The sequence below is a fragment of the Mesocricetus auratus genome, unplaced genomic scaffold (genome assembly GCF_017639785.1).
Source record: "Mesocricetus auratus isolate SY011 unplaced genomic scaffold, BCM_Maur_2.0 Super-Scaffold_100007, whole genome shotgun sequence".
In the NCBI taxonomy this organism is placed as follows: Eukaryota; Metazoa; Chordata; class Mammalia; order Rodentia; family Cricetidae; genus Mesocricetus; species Mesocricetus auratus.
Window position 1 is genome coordinate 90,659,541 of NW_024429191.1, and position 24,492 is coordinate 90,684,032.

At 46.2% G+C, this 24,492-nt stretch overlaps 1 protein-coding gene across 5 annotated transcripts in view; it reads right to left on the reverse strand.

Moving 5' to 3' along the window:
• Positions 1-24,492, reverse strand: part of Slc39a11 (solute carrier family 39 member 11) — a 431,298-nt gene that overhangs the window by 339,867 nt on the left and 66,939 nt on the right. For 2 of the 5 annotated variants that reach the window (XM_005069965.4, XM_040750015.1), the window contains exons 1-2: positions 5,905-6,032; positions 2,053-2,171 (exon numbers count right to left, since the gene is read on the reverse strand). In XM_005069965.4, coding sequence (XP_005070022.1) covers positions 2,053-2,160 — 108 coding nt within the window. In that variant the 5' untranslated portion in view covers positions 2,161-2,171; positions 5,905-6,032. Of the gene's footprint in view, positions 1-2,052; positions 2,172-2,953; positions 3,064-5,655; positions 5,800-5,904; positions 6,033-24,492 lie in introns of those variants that run through there. The other 3 variants (XM_040750016.1, XM_040750018.1, XM_040750017.1) reach the window with 3 other exon arrangements.

The following is a 24,492-nucleotide window of genomic DNA, read 5'->3' on the forward strand; positions in this document are numbered from 1 at the left end:
AGTAGAAACGGCACCAAGTGCTACCCACGGAGAGGCAGATACACCAAGGGGGGACAATCAAATGCCACAGGGCAAAGAAAACACACACACACACACACACACACACACACACACACGTACGTTACATGTACAAAGAACATGCTGTGTGAATGCATGTGTGTAGAGACAGGCATAGATACATGCACACAACCGGCAGAAGCATTAAGCACACCGGGAACTGAACGGGGTGAATTCGGCCAGACAGGGGACAGTTAATGCTATGTGAGTACAGCGCCGAACAACAGCACCCAAACAAGAAAGCCCACCCTGTGGGAGAGACAGGGCAGAGTGGGGTGTTACACACAGAATGGAAGTCCAGGTGGGGTGGCAAGCGGGAAGGGGCCTGAAGGGCCTGGGAGGAGCTGGTGCTTGATCTCCGCCCAGATTCACGGCCTTCCCTTTATGAGATAATAACAAACTGCATAGGTATAAAACGTGTACCTTTCTGCGCCTCTATTCCAATAAAGACATCTGTCATGCACAGTAGACACTCACTTGTAGTCTGTACCTATGATGTGATGCTCTTCACCATTAAGAAGGGACGAGGCTCCCACACTGGGAAGGTGAGGATGAGCCTCAAGGACACCACGCTAAGTGGCAGTGGTCCTTGCATACCAGGCTTCTCCAGACCGCCCAACATCCTCCCTCTTCCCTCCTCCCTCCCCCTCCTCTCAGCTACTGGCAAGTGTCATTCTATTTTCTATCTGTGGATTTGACCTATCTTAGGTGTCTTACGCACTGAGATCTCCGGTACCCCGTGTAATCCCTGGTTGTATAATTTGAGATCCAAGTGTCCAAACGATAGATTTGGGCCAACCAACCTCCCCCAGTTAGGGTGGAGGCAGCAGTGTGGGAGGCGGTATCTTATTGCTGAAGCCAGTACCTGCCAAACTGGTCCATTGCACGAGGGGACTGAGACACTGACTGCTCTAGAGGCGTTTTCCTTTCTGGGTCTAGGGCTCCTTGTGGCTAAAGAGCTCTAAGTTGCTTTCTCATGGGCTACCCTTACAACATCCCCAAGTGTCCCTGAGCAAGGCGAGGATTACATTCTTCAGGACAGCCATGAGTGGCTCTGAGTGGGGTCGAGGCAGAGCTCGGGGTTAGAAGAGAGTAGAATTTCAGGCACAGGAGGTGGGTACGGGCTATGCCTGTGGCATAGAGTAGATAGAGGAGGGTGTATGCAGAGGGTAGAGGAGGGATGTAAGCATCTGGAGTGTAGAGGAAGAAATAGAGGATGACGAGATATAGGAGATTTTGTGAGGCTGTGGGTCTGAGAATGGCAGACAGAACTGGGAGCTACCTATAGGATACGTCCAGGACACATGACAAGGGTGGACAGACACAGTGTGCACACGGATGAGGAGCCTACATAGACTATATATACTAAGAGACAGGATGCATTTGGGGTAAGGGTGGGCTTACATGATATCAGAAGAGAAAATGAGGCAGTGGGTCTATCTGTATTCATTCAGGGGGTGGGGCAGGATAGAGGTGGACAGGCGTAAGTCTTCTACACAGGTAAAGGAAGTGAGCCTGTCAGTATTCAGCCAAGGGGCAGGAATGAAGTGCCCCAGACTGGGGTAGAAGAGAAGCAGGCCTCTTCCTTCCCCCAAGGAAGGTCTTACCAATTGTCTAACTAACTCAAGGCCACAGGGAGGGCAGTTCTATCGGAAACCTAATCATCTTGGAGCCTGCACAGTACTCCCTGCGCCAGGCATGCAGGAAATCATATGGAGACTCAGAAAGAGGCAGCAGGTTAATGGAAGCCACATAGCTAGTCCCTCGGTGCCACGCCCTTTTGAGTCCAGGTGCCAGAGGCACATGAGGGGAAAACAATGTGTGGCTTGTGTACCTGTTCCCTGGCCTAGTTAGGAGACAGAAAACACACGGAGGTAAGAGAACATTGCTACCTCACCAGCTCCCTGTGTGGCCGCTGCCAACTGCTGTGTGGAAGGGGACAGTTTGAGAGCTCACGAAGGGTCCCTGTGAACCTCCGGAAGTGAGCCAACTCACCTGCCCGCTGGAGAATATGAAGACAAGAGCGGCTCCAGCTGCTGTCATCGCCCAGGTGAAGAAGGTCCCCAGCAAGGCCTGGGACACGGAGCTGTAGCCTTGGAGCATGCTGGATACAGCTGTGTACAGAGGAAAGAGAGACGGTGCTGAGGGGCCCTCATTAGTGACATATGCACGCCCTCAACCAAACCCCTGCCTACGGTGCTCTGCCTCAGAGTAGGCAGTCTGCATCTTCAAGCCGCGCCAATGCAACAGCCTTTCACCCGGGCTCCAGAGATATTAAGAGTCGGGTGACTTTAAAAGGTGTCATGAGAACACTGGCAGAGAGACCAGGAAGCCCTCCCAAGAGGCCGCAGTCCTGGGAATGTGCTCTCAAGAGAGAAGCTTGAAGAGTGTAAGCTGTGTAGCATGGAGGGAAGGGGCATGCAGATCCCACCACAGCCTTCCCCACTCATTCCGTGCACCTGTCCATGCTGGCCACTCCTTCCCAGTCCCTGTCACATACAGGCCACAAGCTCAAATTCCCTCTCAAGTGCTTCCATCTGATCCCTAGTCACACCTTCCTGGCTCCCCAAGCCATCCTGCTGGCTAAATGTAGGGTGAATTCCACTGACAGACGACCCCTCCTCCAGGGGCTCTCCAAGTCAGTCCAACAACACCCAGTACAGGTGCCACACTCCCATTCAACTGAGTCCATTAGAGCGTCTTTACAAACCCAGACAGCTGTGCCTCCATAAGCCCCTTCAGAAACGCCTTCCCTCCACAGCTCCTGCCCTCTAAGCCCAAGAGCCTACTCTGAGGCCCACCTGATGCCAGCTCCCTCCCATGATCCCCCACCGTGTCCAAACACTAACTTTGCTGCTTTCTATTGGAGGCTGGCTGCCTCCTTTGCCTCGTATACCTTAACTGCTTGAGGATGGAGACTTCCCAGGGCCTTGTGAGAAGGAGCATAGGCACCCCCTGAGCACTACTTGCTGAGTGAGAGGGGCCAGCTTAGTCAGACAGGAGAACCAGAGAGCGCAAGGAAATGAAACTACAAACAGCGAACACCGAACAGCGCTTGCCCTGGAGCTCAGCACACCCCTGCTGATGGTGAAGTAGCGCATACATAATTCTACCGAGCAAAGAAAAGGCCCTCTCTTGTGTGGACCCAGAGAACCTCCTCAGACTTAACCAGGCTCGACACCGAGACCATAGCCAGCCCATCCCCTCCTAGATCTGAGACCACAGTCAGCCTTCTCCTGTGGAAAGTTACAAAGCAGGGAAGTCCACTTGTGAAGCGGCCGTATGCCCTGGCACACACGAGGTGCAGGGCCTCCACTGAAAGATCCCATTCAGCTCCCCTTTCGCTCTCCAGCACCCACAGGACTGGACCTGACCCCACCTGGCTTACCTCCCTCGGTGCTGAGCAGCCAGGAATTATTACATGCCTGCATATCAAGGGCTGGAGAAGTCCCCACTGCGGGCCTTAGAGCAAAGCATGGCAGAGTGTGGACAGGGCCCAGTACCCAATCCACACCCGGAAAAGGCTATGGGCTCAGATGAGCCCAGCTGGGCCCCTGTGCAAGGTCTAAGGTAAAAACCACCTATGGGATCAGATTCTGAATATATGCAACCTTTTGACATTTCAACAGGGTATCTTTGCTATGAGAACCATACAATCAAGTAACAACAACCAAAACTCCACCAAGCCTGAGAACCTGAGTTTAATTCCCAGTACTCAGGCGAGAGAAAGAGCCAACATGCTGTCCTCTGGCCTCCACCATTTACACCGTGGGATGCACAAGCCCCACACACAAACACACAAAATAAATAAAACGGTAGTTTTAAAATGCACCCCTTCCCAAACCTCACAATGCTTAAGTAAGTTTACTATTTTGTTAGGCTGTATTCATCTCTATGCTGGGGTACAGGCTGGACACACCCGATATAGAAATTCAAGACAGTGACTGCACACATTAATACTTTTTTTAAAATTGCAAGCAAACAAATAGCCTTTTACTGAATCCCCAAGTCTAGTCAACCTCAAGAGCAGTGTGCTGGGCATGGTGGCACATATCTTTAGTCCCAGCACTTAGAGGTAAATGCAAGCAGATCTCCGCAAGTTTGAGGCTAGACTGGTCTATATAGCAAGTTTCAGGTGAATCAGGGTTACATAGTGAGATCTGGTGTCAAAAACTAAAACAATAAAATACGAGGGACTCGTGTTTGCTTTTAAACTGAGACCCCCAGAACCACTAGTGCAGTGACCATTCCCAGTCGCGGGTGAGTAAAACGTTAAACATTTACAAAGACAGGCCCCAAACTAGCATCCTCTCAATACTCGCTCTCCAAGGCAGATCATAGCATAAAACACCCCCCACACACACACACACACAAGTACCTGTTTCTTTTGACAGATACTAGGAGAAAAAAAAAAGATCCTCATTTGCCAATCAACAAAATCAAACAGAAGGGAACTGTAATCATGGCGGCTGGTGGGATGGGAAATCCTCTCCTAAGCTCAGTGTGTAACTGAGCATCTGGGAGAAGAGCATCGGGAGCATGCAGAGGATGACTGATACCATGCCCATCCATCCACCAGCACTTATCACAAGCAAGCACAGCGCCCCTTGGGGAAGTGTCTTCCATTCCCTGTTTGGAAACTGGTTACTCAAAGAGTGGTGGAGGGCCAGGAGTTCAGGCCCCACTTGAGCTACTTAGCTTTGTTTTGTTTTGTTCTTACTGTGTAGCAGAGGGTGACTTTCAACTCCCTCTCCTCCCGCCTTCCGCTTCCCAAACGCTGGGGTTACAGGTGTGTGCTACTGCACCTGGTTTATGCAATGCTGGGAATTGAACTCAGGGCTTTGGGCACGCTAGGGAAGAATTCTACCAAAATAAGTTCCATCTACTCAAAGAACAGAGTCGCAAGTGACACCACACTTGCTGGATCCCAATTCTGCAGCTTTCTGACTCCATGGGGGGAATTCTTAAACGCAGCTAAACACATAAATCTAGCCCAGTTTCTACACAGCCAATGGTTTAGTGAGCCCGGCCTACAGGAGACTGGCACCGGCTTTCTCAAGTGTGTAAAGCTCCTAGGAACAGGCCATGCCAGCCACAACACCTCCAAATCATGCCAGGCAGCCTGCTTCAGACTTCCTCAAGAGCCGGATAGCAGCATCATAAACTGGATCAATGACCAGGAGAGAGGACAGTCCTCCGCCCATCCTAACTTCAAAAAAAGTCATCATCGGGCTTTGCAAATGCATGTTCACTGCACAGAGCAGCACCTCCTCCGGTGAAACCAGTACATTTCCTTCAGCCCCGTTTTTTGTTCTGTTTGCTTCCCCCCTCTTTAAATCTGTTGCCTCCCCAATTTCAAGACGCCGGTTTAGTTAAAGAAAGACACCGCCCGGTTTCAGTGAGCTTGCACAGAACACGCAGGCCAGGCTCCACCAGAGACGCCCTGGAGCGGGATCTGGACTGCCAGTATAAATGTGTAAAAGTTCTCCAGCAGGCACCCTGCGGACTCTCAGGCCTCCCCCAGACCGATGCACGGGAGTGGGAGGTGCCTCTGAACTGCAGCCATTGGCTCCCGGCGATCCCCGGTCCCTTACACACCACCATGAAACAATGAATGAAGAAGTCCTTGGTTGTGCACTGAGGGGCTCCGGATCGCTGTCTCCAGCTTATCCTAGGTTGGAGCAGACGGGGCCCGAACACCCTTCCTCCTCTGCCACCTGCCGCAGCCCCCTGCTGCTCCTCCAGGACCTTGCCCTCCCTACGACAACCCTTTGTGACCTCGAGGCCGCTGCACACTCTTGTGACTGCCCGGGACCCCGGGCTTGAAGGAGAGAAAAGGCGACTCACTAGGGTGCCCTCTCCAGCCCCCTCTCCACTTCCATCAGCCCCGAATGCCTCTGGCTCGCCGAGTTCCACTCTTCAGTCACTTCCTGCTTAGCTCCAGCACACGTGGCCCTACACAGCCAGGCCCCGCCCCTTCGCAACTGGCGAATCCTGCCTGGAGAGTAAAGTCTCTGGTTCACAGACTCCAACAGGAGCAGAAACAGGTGCGGGCGGGCAAGTGCAGAGCTATCCGCCCCCCACCTCCACCCCAAGGCCACAAATGCAGAGCCCAGGGCCAACGTCACTGCGGAAGGCATGCACACGGTCCTGGAAGCCTAGGGGAGGCCGCTGACACACTAAGTTAGGGACAGTTTGTACCAGTTCTGACGTACTTAATATAGTCTACATTTGTCACAGATCCTAAACCCTAACTGAGCAACAGAGCCTGTGTGCTGAAGTGTCAAATATCATTACAGGCAACATTTCAAAGGTCAGTGGCTTTATCCTCAAAGTCAATAGCGCCCATTAAAAGGATGCCCAACATGGGCTCCGAATCTACATGTCTGCAATCTTTCCCTGGGAACCCGGGGTTACTAATGTTGAGGACCCACTGAGGATGGTATTATAAGAAACATTGTTCCAGGTCAGGGGTTTTGCACTCCAGGGCTTTTGTGAAAACATCACCAACTAGCTTTAGCTGCGACAAAACGAAGGCCAGATTCCTGATTCAACTTGAATGTCAGAAAAATATACTAAGAAAACAAACAGTTTCTTACTTTACGTATGTTGGGTGTGATGTATGGGACATACTTATGCTGATGTCATGGTTTTTGTTTTCTGAAGTGTAAAGTTAAGTGAGTGGTCTGTACTGTATTTGGCAACCTAGCAGTATTCAGGGCAGAATGGGTGGCCATAGATCAAAGGATATAAGGGGATAGATAGGCTTCCTTTACCATGTTACAGATTTATTATGCCTTCCTAGAGAAAACCACTCCACACACTTAGAGATGAAGAGGAACTCCTGTGTGCCCATCCAGCCCTCAGCTAATGGCCAGTCGGCCCCCAGCAGATTCTGTTAGTCTATATACACTTTGGGTTTATGCATTTTACATACACTGCCGTCCTTAAGTCTCCTTTGGATCCTGGACCCAGGAGACCTTTAGAACAATTAAAACAGAGACAGCAGACTGCGAGTCTGGCCACTAGGCAACTATCTTTACACAGCAAAGATAGTACATATTGCCAGAATTGTATTTTAAGTGCATCAGTGTTGTTATTTGTGCAACAGTTGTTACCTTGGTCATCTGGTCCACCTGGCAGAATTATGGTTTTCCTGATGAGAGCACAAAGGATTTAATGGCAGACCTGGATATAACATCGGTTGCCACCCTACACTGTACCCGCCCCCGCCCCCAGCTGCTCCTTAGAGATATGTCTTTGGTTTGGGTAAAACCTGATGGCTGGTTCAGAGCTGCCTCCTTCGTCATGGGAATCAGAGTCTAACAACTGGTCAGTCCTGGTGAGTACACATTCACGCCCTGGCATCCTAAATTCCCCTCATCTATAACAGGCCTGTTAGCACACGATTTGTAAGCACACGATTGGTAAGTCCTTTATAACACCAACTGTTAGTTTCCACTGAGGCAGGGGCCTGCCTCTGCTGCCAAAGCAGTTAAACCACATCACCGCCATCACCTGTGGCGCGCGCGCGCGGGCGCCTCTCCACCATCAGCTACGCCACATGAGCAAGCCTTAAAAGTGCCCACCTGGCACAGCTCGCTCACTCTCCTGCCTCTTCTTTTCTCTCTTGCTTCTCTTGCCTTTCTTGTCTCCTGCTCCTGTTCTCTGTCTGTCTGCCTGCCTGCCTGCCTGCCTGCCTGTCTGTCTGTCTGCCTGCCTGCCTGCCTGCCTGCCTGCCTGCCTGTCTGTCTGTCTGTCTGTCTGCCTGCCTGCCTGCCTGCCTGCCTGCCTGCCTGCCTGCCTCTCTCATGCCCCCATACCAACAGGCCTTTCATTCTCCCTCTCCCCCAGGAAATCTCTTACGCTGACTCGGTTGCCAGTGCCCTCCTTCGGCAGGGCCCTCCTAAGGGTACCCATCCTTCGGCAGGACCCTCCTAAGGTACCCATCCTTCGGCGGGGCCCTCCTAAGGGTACCCATCCTTCAGCAGGGCCCTCCTAAGGTACCCATTTTGCCTTTCTTTTCTATCTTTCACTTCGAGTTTCGTCTACATCAGTACAGCAAGAGTCAGCTACTCATGCCCGTGGTCACCCCATAGGTTCTGTGCTGTGTCAGGAGGAGATGACCTGGAGGGTTGTTCTTATGCCCTCAAGACACTCATCACCTCCCAGGCCAGGGACAGTCAGTCAGGCAAGGTGCCACATACCTGTGAAATCCCAGTACTTGGGAAGCTGAAAAGTAGGGGTATGATTAAAAGCCAACCTGTCTCAAAAACAAAAAATAGGAAACACATATCATGCCAGAAACAGCTTGTTATATGAACAACACAAAACAAGGTTCAGGGAGCAGGACCAACAATTCCACATAAAAAAAAAAAGGTCACAGGACTCCCCCACTGAGCTAGCCATTAAATAGCACAATACCTTGTACCCCCACAAAATTCTATGGAAAGCTGAGTGAATAGAGTTGGGATTAAACAAAACTGAGCACAGCCAGGGATCCATCCCTGTTGAAGCTGGAGAACAGCCATGCACAGGTTCACTGAATTTTCCTACTTTTATATGCATTAAAATTTTTTCAGAAATGAAAATTAACAAAGTTTTTTAAATCAAACTACAAAGTGTCTCTCCCACCTGGTCCCTTCTCCCTTTAAGCAGACAACCTCCTGAATCTTCTGGGGTCACAGACTTTCATGACCCAGCCTGCCTGGCCTGTTCTAGGCACCTGGTTAAGTCGCATAAAGCATGAGGACACCTCCTTTCCTGGTCCTGGGTTGCCCCTTAACCATCTCTACTCATGGCCAGCCGGTCTCTTCATTCCCCAACTTACATCTCTGCATCCGTCAAAGGTCCAGTTCAATCTCCTGTTCAAACCCTGATTAGAAAGGAGGTGTGTGTTACAGGTTACAGTCCACAGTCTAGGGAAGTCAATGCAAAAACTGAAGCAGAGCCCAGCATATAATTGCACAGGATATATATATATACATACATTCATACATACATACATATGTATATATTCTGTCTCTTGGGCTGGTTCCCCTCCCTATTATCAGCTGTCCTTAGCAGGTATCCTACAGCTCTGGCATCTCCAACATCTTGGGGTCTCCAAGCCAATCCAGGTTTTATCTTCACAGTTTCACACAATGGCCTGTCCAGGCCTCCATTCAGGGACACCCCTGACACATACCTGGGCTCAGCAGGTTTCTTTAGGTGCAGAGACAAGTTTCCATAACCTGTTTCTTCTATCCTTAACTCGAAAGCCAGAGCCAAGTTCTGCTCCTTACTGGGGCTGGATCATGACCCCCCTCATTCAATTACATCTCACCAGCTTTCTGTTTTTGATGGTTACCTTCACTGCCTAAACTTGACTATTCTGGAATTTTCTCTATAGACCAGATTAGCCTCAGACTCAGAGATCTGCCAGCCTCTGCCTTCAGAGTGCTGGCATCAAAGGTGAGCACCACCACACCCCACTCCAAAGTTCTCTTCATTTCTTTTCCACAAATTGGAAACAAATCTGGGTGGGATCTTGCCCTGAGGTCAACACACCCTTTATTCCATTTTTTAAAATTTGTTTATCTCCTTGAACACAGGATTTAGCTCCATTCCATTTCCTGAAGTTCCTTTTCTCCTCAGCTTGCTCCTTTTTATTATTATAAATGTTTATAAGCATGAACACTAGTAACCACACAACAGAGATTTCCTGTGCCAAAGGAATTTATCCAAATCTCTTCACTTTTGTCTCAGGCATACTTGTCAGACAAGGACAAACAGCAGCCACATTCTTCACCGAAATATTACAAGAACTATCTCCGGACCACGTGATATATTTCTTCCCCTCTGAAACCAGGACCCCCACCGTTCAAACAGCTCTCAGCACCACTATCTTCCATGTTCCTGCTAGGACGGCTCATAAAGCAGCACTTAAAGCATTCCGCTGCTTTCCTAACCCAAACCCCCTAAGTCTGTTATTACTCCAAACAAAAGCATGGTCCAGCCTATCAGAGCAATGCCCCAGTTCCTGTTACCAAGTTGTTTTAGTTAGTGTTTCTATTGCTGGGATGAAACACCATGACCAAAAAAGTAACTTGGGGAAGAGAGGGTTTATTTGACTTACCCTTCCGTATCCCTGTTCATCATCAAAGGAAGTCAAGAGAGGAACTCAAACAGGGCAGTATCTGGAGGCAAGAGCTGATTCAGAGGCCACAGAGGAGTGATACTTACTGGTTGGCTTACCCTGGTTTACTCAGCCTGCTTTCTTTAGAGCCCAGAACCACCAGACCAGGGATGGCGCCATCTACCATGAGCTGGGCCTCCCAATGATGTGGGATAATGCTCTTGTACACTGTAAAGATTTGCCACTCGTTAGCCGGGTGTTGGTGGCATAAGCCTTTAATCCCAGCACTCGGGAGGCAGAGGCAGGTGGATCTCTGCGAGTTCAAGGCCAGCCTGGTCTACAGAGTGTGTACCAACAGAGACTCCAAAGCTACACAGAGAAACCCTGTCTCAAAAACAAACAAACAAACAAAAAGATTTGCTACTCGTATTGGTTTAATAAAATGCTGATTGGCCAGTAGCCAGTCAGGAAGTATAGGCAGGGCTACCAGGCTAGGAGAACTCTGGGAAGAGGAAAGGCTCAGAGTCAGTCTCTAGCCAGATGCAGAGGAAGCAAGATGAGAATGCCTTACTGAGAAAAGGTACCAGGCCACGTGGCTACACACAGATAAGAATTATGGGTTAATTTAAGTTGTAAGAACTAGACAGTAATAGGCCTGAGCAATAGGCCAAAGAGTTTATAATTAATATAAGCCTCTGTGTATTTATTTGGGACTAAACGGCTGTAGGACCAAGGGGGTGGGACAGAAACTTCATTCACACCCCCCCATTTATCACTAATTGAGAAAAAGCCTTACAGCTGGATCTCAAGGAGGTGTTTCCTCAACAGAGGCTCCTTCTCTCATCAGAGTCAAGTTAAGACCCAAAATCAGCCCGTGCAGATATACAATAGAACATTTGAAAATTATTGTACACGTTATATATATATATATATATATATATATATATATAATCATATACAGGATCCCTAGAATTTTCCCACCTCGCTCCACCTCAATGGGGGTCTATGTCTCCCCACCACCCAGCTTCTCCACCCTGCCCTGCCTACCTCTGACTCCACAGAGCTTTCTCCTGCCGCGTGACCTTTGAGCCTGCTCCTGCCTCTGCCCGAAGCGTCAGGTTCCCAGATTCACCTAGCCAGACCCTCTTGTCCCTGGGACCTCACCCCAAAGAAGCAGTGCTTGAATGTGTGACCTAACACAGACGTTTCTTGCCTTCCTTGTTCTCCCTAAAAGCCAGCTCATGGGAGAGGCACCACGCCCGCATTCTGCACTATGGCTTCTGCAGGGCTTCATGTAGAGAAGAATTTACTGAATGAATAAAGCAAACAGGGACAAGAGCATTATCTGTTGGCTACACTTTATAAAGACTTTCTTAAGAGTTATCGGAGAGCCGGGCGTTGGTGGCACACGCCTTTAATCCCAGCACTCGGGAGGCAGAGGCAGGTGGATCTCTGCGAGTTCGAGACCAAGCCTGGTCTACCGAGCGAGTTCCAGGACAGCCTCCAAAACAATACAGAGAAACCCTGTCTCAAAAAAAAAAAGTTATCGGAGAAACAACTTGTGTGCATACAGCATCAAACTGTCACCAGGAATCCTGTCCCACCTACCATAGTATCACGAAGAGGTTCTCAGACAAGAATACTTTTGCTCTGATTGGTACCCAGTGAGACATTAAGTGAGTGGGATTGGGAAGTGCTCCTGGTATCCAGCGGTAGAAGCCAGGTGTGTATACTATCCTACAATGCCCCAACCCCAGCACAAAGAGCTATCTGACCCAAATTGTCAGAGGTACAAAAACAAACCATGGGACTCCCTGCTATCATCCTATAAACCTCAGAGATCAAATAACTCAGTGACATATTACACGAGTCTCAAGAAGCATCTGCCAGGCCAGGAATATGACTCAGTGGATGAAAGCACATGTAGCCAAGCCTGGTGACCTGAGTTCTAACCCCAAAACTGACACAGCACAAGGTGATTGCTATCTCCCACAAGTTGTCCTCTGCCATCCATTTGCTTACCACAGAATGAGACTGCATACACACACATGTCACCACCACCACCACCACCACACTACACCACTAAATAAAACAAAATTTAATAAAGAAAAGCGCTTATTCAGTCACTAGTTAACAAGTGACTTATCATAAAACTTGAGAAGTGACTGTCCAATTCATCTTCATACCCCCACACAATTTCAAAACAAACATCCCACAAGTTCTATGTTGTAGAATGTTACTTTAACTACGTAAAGATGTGCTGTTACATTTGTTTATACAGCATTTGTATCACAACATACAGATGTGCGGCCTTGCCTGCCTAAGGTACCTGACTGGTATAATGAAAAGCTGAACAGCCAATAATAGCTAGGCAGTCAAGGGATAGAAGGGGCTGCTGGGCAGAGAGAATAAGTAGGAAGAGAAAAGAGAAAGAGAGGGAGACGCCCGAGGCTAGCCAGCCCAGCAGTCACCAGTCAGCCAGCCATGGAGTAAGACATACAGAATGAGAGAAATGTAAAAAGCCCTGAGACAAAACGCAGATGAAGAGAAACAGGTTAAATTAAGTTATAGAGCTAATGAGACAAGTATAAGCTAAGGCCGAGCACTCATAACTAATAACAAGTCTCTGTGTCATGATTTTGGACCGGGTTGGTGACCCAAAAGGAAGCCTGCTACAGCTCTGCTCCCTGCAGTTCTCTGAGCACTAGTTCTCTGAGGCTCTGGTAGCATCATCGCACTGGTATATCCCAGAGCTTTATACATGGAGTCTCCTAGAAGGACTCTGCCAGTGTGATCTGGTTTCTTCTCTATTGCTTTGATAAAACACTATGACCAAATTAGGGCAGCAACCCTGAGGCATGAAGCACAGAGAAACACAGCTTGCTAGCTTGCTTGCAGGATCATGCTAGCTAACTTTCTTATACTACCTAGGACTGCCTGCTGTGCTGCCCATAGTGGATTGAGCCCTCCTACTTCAAGACAGTCCCTGACAGACATATCAATGGACCAGTCTGATTTAAGCAGTTCCTCAATCCAGGTTTCTCCTCTTAGATGGCACTAGGCTATGTTGAGTTGACAACTAGGGCTAACCAGGACACCATGGCTCATCCACGTTTGGGACAGATCTGCCTATTCCCTTTCAGGTTGGCCCCTTGAGGGAAACAGATAAATCGTGAAGAGAACATTCTAGCCATGTATCCAGTGACTAGCCTAAGCAGAGGAGCTCACGGCAACTGCGTACTACTTCTCTGAACCTGCTGCAGACAAGAGCTGCTCTTCCAGGGCTCAGGGAAGAAACTGAGTCAGCAATCTTGCCTCTACTCACCTTTGTCTAACGTTTGATTCTGAGACTATAATACAAATTCACTAGAGGAGCTTAAGCACGCAATCCTGCTGATTTATGGAAATCTACTGCTGGGATGGAAGCTTCTCGCCCCGAACAAGGTGTTTAAAATTCATACTCCGGCTTGCTCGGCTGCCAGCTTAATAAGATACCAATTACTAAGTAAAAACCACCACCAATTGAATACAGAATCGACCCTCAGGTGATATCATCTGAGGCAATAATTAGCAGAAATCAATTCCCCCATTCTCTATCGTTGTTGCTTTAAATAACTTCTCTGAACCAGGCACAGAGCACAGTGTTCTCAGCCACCCCAGAGACTGGAGCAGAAACGTCGTGAGTTCCAGGCCAGCCTGAGCTACAGAACAAGCAATCTCACAACTCAAAGCAAAGCCTGCCTGTGTTGATATTTTGCTTGAAGAAATAAAGCCTGTCTGAAGATCGGAGGATAGAGCGTGCCACTAGCTAACTATGGAGGTCTGGAAGTCTGTATAGACAGACAGGAAGTGAGATGGCTGGGTGGAGAGAGGATATAAGCGGGAAGAAACAGGAACTCGCTTTTTTGTCTGCTGAGATGCTAAGGAGGTAAAGGTGGCTGTGGCTTGCTCCTTCCTCTCTCTGATCAGCGTTTTCCTTTATATCTGACTCTGGGTTTTTATTATTTAGACCAATTAAGAACTCCTTTCCACACCTGCCTCTTCTGGCATCTCCCACTTAGTAAGTCACCGATGCCGTGTAAACAAGCTTGCTAATATAACAGCACTGGCTCAACAATTAAGTTCTGCCTCCAGCCCCTCCCTTTGTCACTCACCTCCTCCTTGTCCAATCACTTAGCAAACGTTCACCTCCCATCTATGATGTGTTAGGATGTGGGAGGTACTGGGTACACACCAATATGTGACATCACTTCAAGCCATGGCTTTACAATGCTGCTTGTATACCCTGCTCCACCCTGTGTTGGCTGTACCACACAAACCAACACAAGGATGGCTCTCCTTGTTCCTCATAAAAACATCCATGCTTTTGCCTGATGGATGCAAGTGGATGTCTCCAGCTCCGTAAGACGGACCAGCAGAACATAATCTCCTTTCCTAGGCGTAAGAGAGAAATGGACCATGCAATCCACACCCAGGACCGTGGTAACAGGTTTATGGGAGGAGACAGTGTTATAAACATCATATGCATGCAGGCGATGCTGAGAAACTGACCAGAGTGCCCTCAGAACCAAAGCTCTGGACAAAAGGTCTGGGAACTTGTGGTTTCTTCTTATTCTGAAATGGTATTTATTTTTTTATGCCAAAATGTCTACTTGTTCATTTTTTCCTGCTGTTTGGTCTTGAAACATGGCCTCTCTATGTATCCCAGGCCACTGTTGAATTCCCAGTCCTCCTGAAGCTCCAGATTTCTGTGGGCTGATCCCTGGTCTATGCCACCACACCTAGTCCTGTTTGGTTTTCTCTAAGAAAGCCCCTCAGGATCATATGAACCTCAGAAGCCACAAAAACTGAATATGCCATGGATGAATATCTAGAGATTCCAGCTAGAAATCCAGCAGCTTCCATGGCACCAACAGTCCAGAGATGTCTAGCTGCACCCTCATCCATGACTGTTGACCCATGTCACCTGTATCTGTTGCTTTTCTCATTGTGGCGAAAACTTCCTGATGAAAGCAGCTTAAGGAAGGAAGGGTTTATTCTGCCTCACTGCTCAAAGTTCCAGTCCATCCTGGAGAGAAAAATAAAACAAAAAAAAAAACAAAAATGGCCAGGCGGTGGTGGCGAATGCCTTTAATCCCAGCACTCGGGAGGCAGAGGCAGGAGGATCTTTGTGAGTTCGAGACCAGCTTGGTCTACAAGATCTAGTTCCAGGGCAGGCTCCAAAGCCACAGAGAAACCCTGTCTCAAAAAAACAAAACAGCAAAACAAAACAAAAAAATCCTGGAAAGAAACACATGACAGCAGAGGAGGGGAGACGGACAGATGGACATACAACACAGACCGACACTGAGGCAGCTGCTCGCACTGCATCCACAATCGGGAAGCAGAGAGAGCTGAAGGCCACTGTTCAGCTTACTTCCTTTCAGTCAGTCCAGGACCCCAACACATGGACTGGCCCTGTCTATATTTAGGGTGACTCTTTGCTTTTTTTTCTGGAAAGACTCACAGATACATTCAGAGGTGTGTTTCCGTGTTGGTTTTAAATCCTAGACAAACTGGCAATCAAAGTTAACATTATGTCACTCCGACACAGTAAAAGGATCTTGTTGTGGAATAATCTCTTTGTACACTGTGAAGATGTGTCACTCTGATTGGTTTAATAAAAAGCTGAATGGCCAATAGCTAGGCAGGATTTCTAGGCACAGAGGACGCTGGGAAGAAGAAGGGCGGAGACTCCAGGAGATCAAGCAGGATGGGCAGTATGGAAATGAGGTAATAAAGCCAAGAGGCAGAAAGTAAATTAATAGAAGTGGGTTCGTTTAAGTTATATGAGCTAGCTAGAAACAAACCTAAGCTATTGGCTGAGCTTTTGTAATTAAAAATAAACCTCTGTGTCATTATTGGAGAGTCGATGGTCCCAACGAAAAGTCCAACAACACATCTTTGCTGGTGTGATTCAGTGAAAGGTCTTAAGATAAAGAAATGACCCTGAATCACATTGTGGTCCTGATGAGGGAAAAGAGGGAGATGAATGAGTGAGAATTGGGCAGATGTGACCTTGTACACAAAGGTCAGAGGAATGCAGCCAGAAGCCAAGACCATTGAGCGACTACATGAAGCTGGAAAAGGCCAGGAAACAGACCTCCCTGGAACCTCCAGAAGCAATACAGCTTTCCACATACCTTGATTTCAGGACTGTGACCCTTAGGATTGCAAGCTTATCACAGTGCCAGGGTTCAAACCCAGAGCCTTGCAAATGCTAAGCAAGCAGTCTTCCACTGACTCACAACCAAAGCCCAAATAGGTGTGACTTTAAGTCAGCAAGTTTTCAGCCTATTACAGCAGCCAGAAGAAACTCATGCACCTCCCTTTGCCTGGAAGCAGCCAACCTCATCTCATAGTGAACCATCAGGATCCATGCTGGGTCTCATCTACTGGCAATACCAAGCACATGACTTGTGGAGCCTGGCATAACATGAAAATGGGAAGCCCCATGTTCAAAAAGTAGGCTATGAAAAGGCTGGCACGATAGTGTATATCTTTTATCCCTGCACTTAGGAGGCAGAGGCAGGCAGATTCCCGTGAGTTCAAGGCCAGCCTGGTCTACATGGTGAGTTCCATGCAAGGCAGGATATATGGTAAGACCCTGTTTAAAAAAAAATGGAGAAGTGTCATTAAAGGCACTCCAGGGCTATGGAGATGGCTCGGTGGCTAAAACATTTGTCCCGCAAGCATTGGAACCTGAATTTGGGTCTCCAGAACCCAGAGTGGCATATGTCTATAGCAAGAGTACTCTTCCAGTGAGCTGGGAGGCAGACAGGGGAATCCTGGGAAGCTCACAGGCCAGTGGACCTGGCATGTGCAACACTGATAAAATCCTGTATCAAACAGAAGGCGAGGGCAGCACTCAAGGTCAGCCTCTGCCTCCCACATGCTTGTACATGCATGCACACAGACACACACATACGCACTCACTCACACATGTACATATACACACATACATGCAAACACATACACAGAGTGGGGCGAGAGACAGACAGACAGACAAACAGAATAGCATTCAGGATCCATTGTTATGTCAGCATTGCTTACAAAGCTCAAGGTGGAAGATAAAATGACTAAGGACCTCAAGACAATGAAAATTGAGCATGAAGCCAAGCTTGGGTCTTTTGAATGGCTGCGCAGGCTGTGTACCTGAGGCTGGTCTAGCAGGACCGAAGTGAAGGAGGGCAGAGAATCCAAGTGGAGAGTGGCGAGGGACTGTGTATGGGAGGGCTTGAAGAGAGGAAAGAGAGATAGAAATGAAATTATAATTTCAAACACACACATGTCAGGAGAAGGAAAGAGATCAAAGTGGCAGATTCAGGCCAAGGTCAAGGATTCCATCAAACTGTCCCAGAAAGGTTTTGAACCAGAAGGCTCCAGAACAGTGGTTCTCAACCTTCCTATTGTTGTGACCCTTTGATACAGCTCCACAAAATTATTTTTTCTGCTGCCTCATAATTTTTGCTACTGTTATAGATCTGTAATGTAAATATTTTCAGAGCTAGAGGTTTGTCCAAGAAGTCATGACACACAGGTTGAGAACCACTGCTCTAGAGACAGGGAAAGCAAAGATGAAACCTGCAGTCATCAGCCCTGGTGGGAAAGCGGGGGACAGCCCCTTAGTCTCAAAATAGAGCCTGGAGTCTACAGAACGGGGCCTCAGATTGAGATGTGGGGAGGAGAACGCCCCCAATGCATAGTGGGAATTAAAGGATAAGCAAGAAAAAACATAGAGGAACCTCAGAAATGAGAAATGAGTGGACCAGGATGTGGGAGCTCCAAGCTCCTTGGGGGCTTGAGGAATGGCTAAGAATCGGAAAAAAGAGACATATGAAAAACACACCTGCAGAGATCTAAATTCGTGAACGCTTAGCTAAATGCCCATTAACCCTTCTTAATTATTGACTTTAGTATTCATAAAAATTTAATCTCATTCAAAAACTAATCTGAAGATTGGCTTTCCTCACTTCCAGAGAATTCTTAAGTATGCATAATGCAAGCCAAGAAATCATAGCCAATCATAAATTAAATAAAGCTTGAAGCTAAGCGGTTCCAAAGCAAAGTTATAAAAAAAAAAATTCTTTCTGACTTTTGGGGGGACTTAGAATTACTTTATTTGAAATGTTAGAGCATTTTAATATATTTAATATCCCCCCCAAAAAAACTTTCATCTTGAAAAAAACAAAACAAAACAGGTCTTCAGAAATGCTAAAAGTCCCCTGGGATGAAGTCTGAGCAAGGGTGTAGGAGGAAGTCTGATGCCGCCATTAAACATGTGACTTACTAAGTCTATGCCGCCATTAAACATGTGACTTACTAGAGGCGCATACAGATGAGGTAATAAAAGGGCGGTTTACCACACCGCTAACCACACCCACTTTAGGCAGGACTAAAGACGTATACGGCTGGACGTAAAGACGTATACGTACGTAGGCGGAACTACGTCACTAGCCAAGCCCACTTTTGGGCATGGCTAGGGGCGTTACGGGGGAAGGCATAAAAGACAGCGCACAGGAAGTCTCGCTCTTTTTTCCTGGAGTTCGGCTTCTGGTCCAGTCGCTAGCTGAGATCTGCTGGGCTTCTCTGGGTTTGCCAACAATTTGGTGTCGGGAGCTGGATTGAAATCCGGATCCAGGCGCCCCGGAAAAAGCGGCTTCTCTTGGCCCGACCAGGCACACGTGGACTCTCCTTTCGCTAAGTTCCTCTCCACTTCGCTCGGCAAGGCACGATTCCTGCCGCCAGGAACCAGCACCTACTACCTGCCGGTAAGGTCAGGCGGTATTCCAAGATTTCTCTTGCGGCCACGTGCTGTTTTACTGGCGGCCTGCTGACTCCGGCCACGTGCTCTTTCGCTGGCAGCCTGTTGATTTCGGCCTGAATTACTCCATTGGTAACAAACGTAACTGCTTTATACAATGTCAACAGCTAACACTATGATGCAGGATGTTAAGAATTTTCTTGTTTTTTGTATGGATGGGATTTTAGAAAGGGTTGAGGACCTACCTGAAAGGTACTTCCTACCCACGATGGTGACTATTAGCTTCATAATCAATATAATTTTGTTAATGAAATGGCTCAAAAATAGGAATAAACTTATACAGGTCATACAGTCATCGCAGGATAGTTTTGAAATCTTAATACAAAGGATTCAGGAAGTGCAAAATTCATTGCAGGAGAGTAAGAAAGGGTTGGTAGATAATATTCAGGATATTAAAAATGATAATGTAGGTCTGACGAACAGATTTAAAGAGACGGAACACAAAATTGAATTACTATCAGGAAAAATGTGTTCCACAGAGAGAATTGAAAAATTGGAACATAATGTGGAAACATTTAACGAAAAACACGGTTCCATGTTTGATGATTTCACTAGCAAATTACAAAGACTGGAGCATAAAATTGAAATGCTAGCAGAAAAGAATTGTTCCATGTCTGAGAGCAATGATAAACTAACTGATAGAATATCATTTGTAGAAGGCAGTTTACATGCTATTGAGGTACTTGCTAAGGATGAGAATATTAGAAATTTGGAATCACATGTAAATGATGAATGTAAAAAAATGAAAGATTCCATGACGTCCTTAGAAAATTATTTGTCCCAAGAACTTCAGGAGCTCAGAGAAACAATGATGAATAGACTGCAGGATTTAGAAGACACTCAATCTGATACTTCAGAATCAGAAATACAGGCAACAGGTCAGGACAGGAGTTTCCCAAAGCTTCTCAAATGCCGGAATGATTTCCCTAAGGTTGCTATGCGTTCCCCTATGGTTTTTCCGGTATCTGTAACAGAAAAATCAGCAACGAAAAAACAATCAAATGGTCCCATTGCTTATCACTGGGAGCCTATACAGATGAAGGATCTAAAAAATATTAAGGAGGCCATTGTCATGTATGGTCTTCATTCTCCCTTTGTCAGAGAGCTCCTAACCTCATGGGCTACTGTTAATAAAGTAACCCCAAAAGACTGGGCCCAATTAGCCTCTGCAGTGCTCGAAAATTCTTGTCAAATTCAATGGAGGGCTTTGTGGAGGCAAGAAGCAAAAGCAATAGAAATTCAGGAATTACAGAACGGTCATGAAGTACCCCAAGACAAGATTCTTGGGGAGGGTTCTTACGCTGACACGCAGGTTCAATCTGCATATGACGAGCACATGTTGTCTTTGTGCCGTACAGCTGCTTTAAATGCCTTGGATAAGGTTTGTGAAACAGGAGAGATAATGCAACCCTACACCAAGGTATTACAGGGCCCAAGGGAAAGGTTCACTGAATTTTTAGAGAGATTATCCAGAGCAGTAGAAGTACAGGTAGCAAACCCAGAATCCAGGCGTCTTCTTATAGAATCTTTGGCGTATGAGAACGCGAATCCTCAATGCAGGCAGGTAATTTGGCCATTAAAAATAAGATCAGCGCCATTGGAGGAATGGGTCCTGCATACAGCGAACCTGGAATGTAAAAGTCAGGATACAGGAGCTTGGGTAGGTGAAGCTATTTCTACAGGCTTGAGGAGGCACCAGGATGCTAAATACCCTACCTGTGATGATATAGAGGCATGGGTAGGGAAGGCAATCTCAAAGAATTTAAATAGGCGTAAAGATGCAAAATGCTTTAACTGTGGTAGAATAGGACATCTTAGTAGGAACTGTAGACAACGCATTCCTAGAAATAATGCTTTTACCAGGAATGTATCAAACAGAAGGCCTAAGCCTCCTGGTCTGTGCAGGAGGTGTGGGAAGGGGCGCCATTGGACTGATGAATGCTTTTCCACAATAGACAGACAAGGTAGATCTTTACAGCAGGGAAACGGGCTTCCTTACGCTCAACTATCCATTGAGCCCCGAAAAGGAAGATTATCCGGTCATTCCCAGTGATAGTGGAGGACAGCCTCTCCCAGGACAATTAGAAGATCCACTGCCCATTGTAAATAATACGGCACTGGATAATACATTAGCTCCAGAGGATGAATCAATTACATCAGGAGGAGATACAAAACATATATTTTGGCAAACTTCTATACAATATCATAGACCCAAACTTCCGGTTAAGGTAAATAATAGGGTGATTTATGGATTACTGGACACCGGAAGTGACATCACTATCCTTAATCAGCAGTCCTGGCCACAAAACTGGGCTTTAAAAGAGGTTAATGTTCAATTCTTAGGGATTGGAACCCTATCTGAAGTTAAACAGAGCGTTAGAAGATTGACTTTATTGGGCAAGAAGGACAGAGAGGAAGGTTAAAGCCATATGTTGCAGATATTGCTATAAACCTCTGGGGTCGTGATCTACTCCAGCAATGGAATACGCAGATTAAAATTCCTCCTGTATCAGCTAGGAATTATAGACAAGCTCTTAGTGGTAGTAAGAATATAGTAAGGCAGTACAGAAAACAGATGCCAAATGTACAGGCTGTACAGAAGCAGGATGCTAGTGCCAAACCTACAGAGCAACCAAAAGCTCTACCATTAAAATGGCTGACAGATGAACCCGTCTGGGTGGGTCAATGGCCTATGACATCTGAGAAGTTAGAGGCTTTGGAGAAGTTAGTTCAGGTACAGCTAGATGCTGGACATATTGAGGAATCAACTAGTGCATGGAATTCACCTGTTTTTGTTGTCAAGAAGAAGTCTGGTAAGTGGAGAATGGTTACTGATCTTAGAGCGATCAACAAGGTAATTCAGCCTATGGGGTCTCTACAACCTGGGATGCCGTTACCTTCTCTAATTCCTAAGGATTGGCCAATTATAGTTATAGACTTAAAAGATTGTTTCTTCACCATACCGTTACAAGAAAACGACAGAGAAAAGTTTGCCTTCACAGTACCTACCTATAATAATTCCCGTCCGGTACAGAGATTCCAGTGGAAGGTACTACCTCAAGGTATGTTAAACAGTCCAACTTTGTGTCAATATTTTGTGAATAAACCTCTAGAAATAATTCGTAAAAAATTTCCACATTCGTTAATATATCATTATATGGATGACATATTATTGTCTGATTCAAATAAGGATACTTTGGAAAAGATGTTTGAGGCAGTAAAGGAAATTTTGCCTCGCTGGGGATTACAAATTGCCCCAGAAAAAATACAAAGAGGAGATTCTATTAACTATTTAGGTTATAAAATAGATGCTCAGAAAATTAGACCACAGAAAGTACAGATCAGAAGAGATCGTTACCGGACTCTTAATGATCTTCAAAAACTATTAGGAGAAATCTCTTAATTACAGACGATTATTGGTGTAGAAGGGCATGATTTAAAACACCTGAAAATGGCTTTAAAAGGAGATAAAGACCTAAACAGCCCACGAGTACTATCAGCTGAGGCTGAAAAAGAATTAGAATGGGTAGAAAAGAGAATATTAGAAGCACATGTGGACCGTGTGGATCCAAATCTGGACTGTATTCTGGTTATTTTACCATCTAGAGAATACCCCTCAGGAATATTAATGCAGAGGGACGACATTATTCTAGAATGGGTATTTCTGCCACATAAACAGAATAAAAAATTGAAAACCTATATAGAAAAGATTTCCGATTTGATATTAAAAGGTAAATTAAGGCTTCGTCAACTGACTGGGAAAGACCCTGCTGAAATTATTGTACCTTTAACGAATGAGGAAATTTCCTCCTTATGGAAGGATAATGGGTATTGGCAAATAGCTTGCAGTGACTTTTTGGGAAGTATTAGTAATAACTATCCCAAAACAGAGAGAATCAAATTCATAAAGAAAACAATTTGGATCCTTCCACGTATCGTGAGGCAAACACCTATTTCTGGAGTTCTTACCTTCTACACGGATGCAAACAAATCAGGTAAAGCAGGGTATAAATCAGGAAATATAAGTAAAGTAGTTCAAAGCCCTTACAACTCCGTACAAAAGGCAGAGTTATATGCCATTCTCATGGTACTTAAAGACTTTACAGAGCCTCTCAATATAGTCACGGATTCTCAGTATGCAGAAAGAGTTGTCCTGCACATTGAGACTGCAGAATTTGTTCCTGATAATACAGAATTAACCTCATTGTTTTTACAATTGCAGGAAATCATCAGGAACAGGACTCATCCTATATACATAACACACATCAGATCCCATACAGGTCTGCCAGGTCCTCTGGCACAAGGCAATGATGAAATTGATCGTTTATTAGTAGGTAATGTGTTGGAAGCTTCAGAATTTCATAAGAAACACCATGTTAACAGCAAAGGTTTAAAGAAGGGTTTTTCTATCACCTGGCAACAAGCCAAAGAAATAGTAAGAAATTGTCCCAGTTGCTCATTGTACACTCAAACTCCATTACCAGCAGGTTGTAATCCTAAAGGTGTTCACAGAAATGAACTTTTGCAAATGGATGTATTTCACTTCCCAGAATTTGGCAGTTTGAAATATGTACACCATACTATAGACACGTACTCAGGCTTCCAATGGGCTACTGCCCTCAGCTCTGAAAAAGCTGACTCTGTTATTACACACCTCTTAGAGGTGATGGCTGTTATGGGTATACCTAAAACAATAAAAACTGACAATGGTCCAGCATATGTCTCCAGTAAATTGGAACAATTCTTCAAATATTATAATATAAAACATGTAACTGGTATACCTTACAATCCCACAGGACAAGCAATAATTGAAAGGTCTAACCGAACCTTAAAAGAGATGCTTCATAAACAGCCAGGGAAAACAAAGACACCCAGACACAGGTTACACAATGCTTTACTAACGTTGAATTTTCTTAATGCTGATGAAAAAGGACAAACTGCAGCAGAAAGACACTGGACTACAGAGAAGACTTCTGAACTGAACCAACCGGTGTATTTTAAGGATGTTATGACCTCAGTCTGGAAACCAGGATATGTGTTACGTTGGGGAAGGGGTTATGCTTTTGTTTCCACAGGAGAAGAAAAGATTTGGGTTCCATCAAAATTAATTAAAATTCGATCAGAACAGAAAACATCTCAGGAGGAGGAAGATAACAGCCCTTCTACAAATTCATAGTCCACCATGGGTAAAGTGACCTCCTAAAAGGAAAGAGAAGTGTTTTGTTTTTGTATTCACAGGTAAACTCAGCAAAGAATACTGGACTTATGGATTCCTGTAGAAGAATGAATAGCTACCCTGAGGACCATCAAACAAACAGTATCTCACTGTGTGGTATCAAAGTCTAAATCTCTCTATATTGTTTTTTCATAGTATCCTTTTATCTTTATTTCTTCACATACCTCAGTTCCCATTCATTTAACTGAAGCTGGCTTTGGAGTTGGATTGGCTCTCCTA